At 26.2% G+C, this 8,653-nt stretch overlaps 2 protein-coding genes across 2 annotated transcripts; one reads left to right on the plus strand and one right to left on the minus strand.

Annotated features, from left to right (window-relative positions):
* The first annotated feature begins 441 nt into the window (after window positions 1-441).
* On the plus strand, window positions 442-4,845 carry LOC130665361 (replication factor C subunit 3). Its single transcript, XM_057465696.1, has 5 exons — window positions 442-644; window positions 2,088-2,225; window positions 2,308-2,473; window positions 2,540-2,858; window positions 4,462-4,845. Exons 1-5 carry the CDS (start codon window positions 558-560, stop codon window positions 4,817-4,819), a joined length of 1,068 nt encoding a protein of 355 aa, XP_057321679.1. The 5' UTR covers window positions 442-557; the 3' UTR covers window positions 4,820-4,845.
* Window positions 4,846-4,885: 40 nt separating this feature from the next.
* LOC130665362 (succinate dehydrogenase cytochrome b560 subunit, mitochondrial-like) lies at window positions 4,886-7,994 on the minus strand. Its single transcript, XM_057465697.1, has 6 exons — window positions 7,852-7,994; window positions 7,692-7,732; window positions 7,552-7,608; window positions 7,268-7,467; window positions 5,208-5,350; window positions 4,886-5,111 (listed from the first exon to the last, which is right to left on the minus strand). The coding sequence occupies exons 2-6, from the start codon at window positions 7,709-7,711 to the stop codon at window positions 5,004-5,006; spliced, it is 528 nt and encodes a 175-aa protein (XP_057321680.1). The 5' UTR covers window positions 7,712-7,732; window positions 7,852-7,994; the 3' UTR covers window positions 4,886-5,003.
* Between the last annotated feature and the right edge of the window lie 659 nt (window positions 7,995-8,653).

Genomic DNA, 8,653 nt, shown 5'->3' on the forward strand with positions numbered 1-8,653 from the left:
CTAAAATAATTAACAAAACATTAAAAACTCAACGTTATCTTTTAAATAACGTAAAAAAGGTCAACATTTAGTTAACATTTTCGGATAACAACTTGTCAGCATTAAAATGGTAATTTTTATTTATCCCCAAATAGTCATCATTGATTGCGTCATTTTATGATAACTATTTGCTAACATTCTTTGTAGTACGTTCTGTTAACGTTTTATTGATAACTTCTAAAAGTTGACTTTTTAAAAATTCCATTTGTCATTATTTTGTTAACATTTTTGAATAGCAGAAAGTTGACTTAAAGCGGGAAACTAAAAGCTAACAAAAAGCGAGCCTGGCCACTTGGGATAATATACAAGTGTTGACATCTGTGAATGAAATTCTTTAACCACATCAACAGATTTTTGGCGCGATTTCATCCCATGTGTTATGTATCTATATATACAAACCAAACATACAATATATACACATACTCATACGAGATTTCAGTTACTTTTCACTAAAATAATAGTTTATGTTTTTTTGAGTACTTTTTTCTTTATAAATAAAATTAATTAAACTAAAAAAAATGAGTTTATGGGTTGATAAGTATCGTCCTACTAGTCTTAATAAATTGGATTATCATACAGAACAAGCGGAACATTTGAAAAATATGGTAATTACAAACATATATTTTAGGTTAATACTTAAATAGAAATTAAAATTAATAATAGACAAATTTATTTATTTAAATGTCGAGTTTTTAAAATTATCTTTTTTGCTCATAATTGCATACCAATAGTTATTAATTAACCAATTAGTAATATAATTATTGTATGAAAATTTTTTTTTACTCTGAAATTTAAAAATGGACTATTATGAAAAATAGAATTCACTGGTATGCTCATCGAGCCATCGACTATTCAAAATTTTATGTTTTTTCTCATCATTTTTTGAAAATGACATAAAAATTATAAATAAATAAATAAAATAGAATTATCTTCATAAGTTTTTCTATTTAAGGGCATTCTCAGTCCCTCCACTTTTTAAAAATTTTCAATGATGTTCGATTGTCATAAGCGTATCAAAATTTAAATAATTAATTAAAAAAAGGACAACGTAGAAGTGAATCGTTTATTTGAGAAACTCCATGTCATGTTTTTTACGAAATTGGGTTTTGTGCATTTTTGGGTTCTTTGGATGTCCCTCCATAGAAATCAATCAAAATTTGCAACAAATCAACGTTTAAAAAAAAATTAACGGGGTGACAGCAATTTCATTTAATTGAGAAACCCCATAAGTCAATGACTCAAATAAACATTATACAGTTTTAGTTTTACAGAAATAATTTTTTTTTTTTTTATTTAAAATTCGCGCTTTTTTGGAAAATTAATTTCAAATGTTGTTTTATTGTTGACTGTTATCTGACTAATTAAAATGTTTAAATTAATTATAATTTTTTGTAATTTCTGAGTTTCAGAGTTCATATACATATTTAATACTTCATTTTATCAGTGCAATAAATGATTCGAGTGGAAACATTTAAAAAAACAATGATTTTATAACTTTTGTTTCCGTTTGGTTGAGAAACCCCATAAGTCAATCAACTTTAAATAATTTTTTTAAGTAGTTTCAGTTAAAAAATTAAATTTTTCTTGAAGGAATCTTTTTCAGAGACGCTCACAATATTGTATTCAATTATTTATTTATTATTTTAATGTCAAGTTTTTCCAAAAAAATGTTTTTTGTGATTCAATTAGGAGTTTTTGTGATATCAATTAGGAGTTAAACGAAATTTGTTAAATAAATTTTAGCCAAAGAAATTGGAAAATTAGAATTGAAAAATTGGCATAAAGATTTTACTGAAATTTATTTAGCGAATTTTTTTGAACTCCCAATTGATATTAACTGTAAGTATTTTTTTTCAAATTCTACATCTCGGCAAAATTACTCCTACGTCGTCTTTTTTTCAATTAAAGTTTCAATTTTATTTTAAATTAATTAATTAAATTTTAATCCGGTAATGACAATTGACAGTCATTGCATTTTTTTAAAAAGTGTAGGAAGGAGGTAATGTCTGAGAATGTACTTAAGAAATAATTTAATTACTTTTTTACAGGTACAAAAAAGTGATTTTCCCCATTTATTGGTTCATGGTCCTCCAGGTGCCGGTAAAAAAACACGAATAATGGCAATAATCCGTGAACTATATGGACCTGGAGTCGAACGACTTAGAATGGAACCCATGCAATTTGAAGTTTGTTTTTAATTCTATTTTTTAAATTAGTATTGTATTCTATTTTCATAATTTTTTATAAATTCAATATTTTATTGGTTAGACACCATCGAAAAAAAAAATTGAATTAATGACTATCAGTAGCAATTATCATATCGAGGTTAATCCTAGTGATGTTGGAATCTATGATAGAATAGTTATAATGGATTTAGTAAAAACAACAGCTCAAACTCATCAAATTGATATCAATGGCCAACGAGATTTTAAAGGTAATCATTTTTTTTTTCATTTAATTGAATAATTATTTTTTTTTTAAACGTTTGATTTGTTTAAAGTCGTTCTTTTAACAAACGTCGACCAGTTAACTAAAGATGCTCAACACGCTCTTCGACGAACAATGGAAAAATATATAACAACTTGTAGATTAATTCTTTGTGCTAATTCTACATCACGAGTTTTACCGGCAATAAGATCACGTTGTCTTGGAATACGAGTGCCAGCACCAACAATTGATGAAATAAAATCAGTGCTGCATATTATTTCAAAAAAAGAAAGTATTATTTTACCAGATGAATTAGCTTCTAGATTAGCACTGTCAAGTGGAAGAAATCTTCGAAGAGCTATTTTAATGCTTGAAGCATGTAAAGTTGAACAGTAAGTTAAAATTACATACATACATATATATATTTGTAGGGGAGGGGGTGGGGGCAAAACAGGGTACTTAAAGAATTACTGAGTTTTCGGGGATTCAAATACGTTAAATCTTTTTTTTTTGCACGACTCACGATGCGAAGCATCAGAGTGTGCTTTACGATCGAAAAATTTTAATGATATTTAAAGTGAATAGCAAAAATTTTTAGCTGCCGTTAAAAAAAAAAATTTCATTTTTTGCGGGCAAAATGGGGTACCCCAAAAAAAAGTGAAAAAAAAAATTCCTGGAAATTAAATAAATTTGATTAACAGAGATTATCAGATATTTTCGGCTGAGTTTTTCTCAAAAACAAAATCTCTAAACACAAACTACAGATTGCACATTGATACACTACTGTCTAATCTAGCGAAGTGCGCTTCAATTTTTTGATAATATTTGTTTGTTTACGAGAAGAACTCGGCCGAAGTTCGTGATTACTGTATTAGTGCAATAAAGATAATAATACAGAAAAATAATAATAATAATAATAATAATAATTTTATTTAGTGGTGAATTTATGAATAATAATAATAGTAATACCACTCGCTCACTTGCACGGAGAAAAATGTTGGCTCGAAACCTACCAATTTTTATGATGCTGTCGACCAAACTTGAAACAGGAAGGGAAGCATCCAAAAAATTATTATGCTCATACGAAAAATTATTATGCTGTATCACATTACTTACTACACGCGAGAAACTTATCGATAAGCTTTAATAACAATTATTTTCATACATTATAATAATTGTGATGCGGCATATTATTTTTTTATGAAAAATTACATTTCACATAATTATTGAATGCAAAGGAAGAAAAAAAATTTTTTTAATAGTTTTTATTATAAAACAAAATTACCGTGCTCAAGAAAAGGACAGTAACTTCACTCACTGCTTTTCTATTCAACTAATGTTAAATTAACATTGGAAACATAGAAAGGCAGTAAGTGAACTTACTCCTTATCCTTTTCCTAAGCACGGCAGAAAAGTCATTAACATTTTTCGACTGACACCTTCGATTTTTGAGAAAGTTTAACTACCTACTTTAAATTGTTGATTTTTTATTTGTTAATCACTATTTATTATTAACTTCAAAATAAAAGATTTAAGTTAGTTTTAATTCCAAAGAAGATGTTTTTAAAAAAGCAACTATATATTGTTTAAAATATAGATTAAAAAACTATTAAAAGTTAATGAAATTTAAAAATTTTTAATATCTTCAAGTTGATTATTAAAATACACCTGAAGTAATTTAACACTGGGAGTTCTTTTAGTGTAAATTAATAAGAAAAAAGATCAAATTGATTTCATACTGCTTTTTTACAAAAACACAATTTTTCGAAATGAGTCAAAAAAAAAAAAAAAGAAAATTCAAAATAATGCTCATTGATATTTACAAAAGTGATTTTTAAATGTTAAAAAACTTTTTAAAAAACAAATTTTTTTTATAAAATCTCGGGGGTACCCATTTTGCTCTTTGCTCTATCTCGTTTTTATGAATTAAATATAACCGTTTTTTATCACTATCAATACTTAAAATTTGAACTAATTTAATTTACTTTTTATTAGATATCCATTCACTCCGGACCAACAGATAACTGAACCAGATTGGCAGAGTTTTATTAGAAAAACTGCAGCAATGATGGTCACAGAACAAACTCCAAGAAAATTGTTAGATATCCGTGGTAGACTTTATGAACTACTTACTCATGCTATTCCTTGTGATTTAATATTCAAAGGTCTCTTACAAGAATGTATTAAAAATTGTGACTTACAATTAAAAGCTGAAATCGTTTTAGTAGCCGCTGAATTTGAACACAGGATGCATCGAGGATCAAAAGCTATTTTTCATCTTGAAGCATTTGTTGCTAAATTTATGACAATTTATAAAAAGTTTATGGATGTGGCCATGGATGATTTTGAATAAAATTATCGTTTTTCAGTTTACTATAATATTTACTGTAATTATTTTTTATATTAATTTAATTTCAAATAAATAGTTTGGTAACTTTTATTTTGAAATTATTATATACATAATAATTTAAAATTAATAATCAATCACTCAACAATAATAATTTTTACGAACTTTAATTATTTAATTATCAATAAAATTAAAACATCGCAGCTAATATGAATGCTGTAATGACAGAAGTACCAAGAACTGTATATCCAGTGCTATAGACGTGTTTGATTGTCAAAAATAATCCTAAATCCCAGGACTGTAAAGAAATTAAGTATTTATTAATATTTTATACTCATTAAAGTTTTTCACTTTTATAAATAAAAATGTTTAAAAAATATTTATTATAACTTACTAAATGTCGGATCCCATTAAAGTAATGGTACGTGGCTGGCCATGCGAGCATTAATTTTCCAAGAAAAAGTAATGGCATTGGTAAACCTATAGAATTTATTGACTCAATAAGGCAACTCATTCCACCAGGATGAAAAAGTTCCGCTAAAAAAATTATAAATTATAAATAAAATCTGCATGCTTGCCTCAGATATCACTAAGCCAGCAATGTATAGATAAAAATTAAAATTAAAATAAACTTATTTTTTTATCTAAGTCTAAACACTTTGTAATTTTAAATAGAAATACAATTTTTTCAACTGGTGGCTCAGAAAAATATGGTTTCGATCTACCCGTGTTAAAAAAAAATTTCTGCAGAATCTTTATGAGAAATACGTTCATTTCATAGTAAAATGTACAAATACTGCGAAGATTTTGAAAACATCATATCGCATCCATAACATCTCTGTTAAAAATTTCTATTTTACAGAAAATATATTGGAAGCTAATAGGCAAAAGATTAAGCCATAATTCAAATTGGGTGTTATAAATATACAAAACGTTTTCCACTGTATTTGCTTTGGAATTTTACAAAGTAATTATAGTAATATTACAAAAAATTTTTCGAACGTTAGTCTATTAATTTTACAAAACATGAAGCTCTGTTAGATTAATGATGTTATGAAACAGCTTTGTGTTTTTTCAAACAATTTTTAAACAGTCAGGTTTGTAAAATTACAATATCTCTCGTGAACTTTATCAAACATACAAATGTTTTCTTTAAAGTAATTTTACAATGTCGGATTGTAATTTTACAAGCAATTTATGATCAGTCGGTTTCGGACAATTACAGTATCTCTCTTGAATTTTACAAAACATATAAACGCGTTCTTTAAAGTAATTTTACAATATAGTATTGTGATTTTACAAACATTGAATATGACCAGATTTTATTTAATTAAAAAATAAAAAGCAGATTGATTTATTTTTTTTTATTTTTTGTTTAACCATTTTGGCGATGCTGGGATTATTAGGTATGCGAATAATTGAATTTCTAATTGAACTAGAAATTTTTAATTCAGAGAAAAAACGCTATACTTATAAGTGGAGATTTTGTTTTAAACGTACATATTTTCCATAAGCTCATAGGAGAATTTTCTTATGGTTTTCTGAGAACTTTTTATGATTATAATGTCAAATACAACTAATTCTTTAGTTTAATCCCACCCTAATGGTTCTTCGAAGGTTAATACCATAAAAATTGACATGAAAATCATGCTATAAATTTTGAATGTAGCTCTTGTGATTTTGAACGGATTTAGAATTGGATGTACGTAATTAGAAAGTTTTTAAATAGCTCTTTAGAAAAACGCTTACTACAAAAAAAACATAGAAAAATTTTGATATATTTATTTAATAGCGTACACTAATTATATTCAACTAATTTTTTTTATTTGCATATTTTCTTACGTTTTTCTTTTTTTTTTTTTTTTAATGAGAAACTCTAGTTACTTGGAGTTTTTATGATTTCAGCTATTTTTGTAGAAATATTATTTTGTATGCGATATATGATTAATGTTGAGTAGGCACATTTTTGAGAAATTTTTAATCTGTGACGTTGAAATTTCATGAAGAAAAAAAAATTCTTTTCTATAAACTACTAACTTATACTCAGCAAGTAATTTTAGTCAGGAAAAATAATTTTATTTGAAATAAATTTTAGTATAAATTAAAAATCAAAAGCTTGGAAAAATTGATGTCATTTCTAAGTCAAATTTTATAGCATTCAGTTAAAAATTATGATGTTTAACTGGTATGAAAAATGAAAGAGATATACCAGCGATGTAAGTTTTAATTGTGGATATACTAAAAGTGATCAAACTCTTGCTTCTGAACCAAAAGCTGAATTTTATGAGACTCAACATTCTCAGGACTCGAGAGTAAGTACCTCAACACACTAGAATTCGCTGTGACTCAGATTAAAAAACCATTTTTTTCTATCCTAATACTACGAAAGTTGTAAGCATTTTTGGATTGAAAGGAAACTAGCTTTAGAAATTTCTGTTTAATTTCTTATCTTACTTAATCCAGCTGCTGTTGCATAATAAGCTAGAGCTATCCCAGTGCCTCGATGAGTAATTGACAGCATAGAAGTCAACTGGGGTTTGTAAATACTTAAATGAGGTGACAGTGGTCGTTTCAAACGATGGTTTCTTTCTGAATGAGTTTCACATGAAGTCACTGCTGCTGATTTGGAAATAGTTGAGGAAATATTCAAAGAACTGCAAAACAAAAATATTTATTAAAAAAGAAAAGTAATAAATTATTTATTAAGTAAACAAGGTTATGTAATAATAAAATCTTACGTAGTTTTAAACAGTCCTCGGAATTGACAAACGTCTAAATTTTTTTTACATAATAATCTGAAAGTAAATATTCATATTTTATTAAAATTTAATTTCGATAATTATCTCCTAAGAACTTTTTTTAAAAAAACAAATCTTACCTAGTATAGTTTAACGCCATTTTTTAAATTATATCTGGTACCTTGAAAATTAAATTAAATTGTTAACATTTATTATAAACACCTTTTTAAATAAAGAGTAAATTATTTACTCTATGATCATTCTATTTTCTTTATTGTTTACTTATTACAATTGTCTTACCAGAAAGGAGTTCAGTCTTTAAAACGTATATTATTATATAGTAATTTGAAATTGGCGAAAAAAAAAGTTCCAATTACAATTAGGCCGAATTTACATGTAGCAGTAAATAATGTAAAGTTACAAGACAGAGCAGTGAAATGTTATTGGCTAAAAATTTTTCCAAGTAGTAGTTATTGTATTATGGGGTGTTCAATTGCTTGCTCTTGACTGCTCGGAGCAGAGCCGATTACTACCGAAAGAATCCGATTGTGAATTTAAAAATTATAAGTTATTTTATTTTAAAAGTTTATCGACGAATAATATGTTTTTCTTCATAATTAAATTTCATGGTGAAAAATATCATCATATGTCACAATAATTAAGTTGTTCTCAATAATTAATTTTTTTTTAAATTAATCAATGATAAATCAAAGCTAATCCAGCTAAATAAGGTCTGAAATCAACCCGCCATTCCTGCAAATGGTTGAAAAAGATCGCAAAACGTATTTTTTTAATAACTTCAAAACAGTAAAGATTAGTAGAAAAAATTTTCTTTTTGAAAATTTAAGAGTTTGAAATTTTACACGAAAAGGGTTTCTATTTTTTTCCTCTCTTCAAAATTAACGAATTTATAGAGGTAAATGTCCCAATACCGGAACAAGACCCAATACCGGAACGATTTGATAATCATTATATTATATTTTAACTCGTACGCGATGAAATTAAATAAAACTTTCTTTATTTAAAACCTTAATCTTTTAGTTACAAAATAGGATATAAAATAGATTTTAGAATATATCCGAAACATGAAAAAAAAAAATGT

The sequence above is a fragment of the Microplitis mediator genome, chromosome 3 (genome assembly GCF_029852145.1).
Source record: "Microplitis mediator isolate UGA2020A chromosome 3, iyMicMedi2.1, whole genome shotgun sequence".
Lineage (NCBI taxonomy): Eukaryota > Metazoa > Arthropoda > Insecta > Hymenoptera > Braconidae > Microplitis > Microplitis mediator.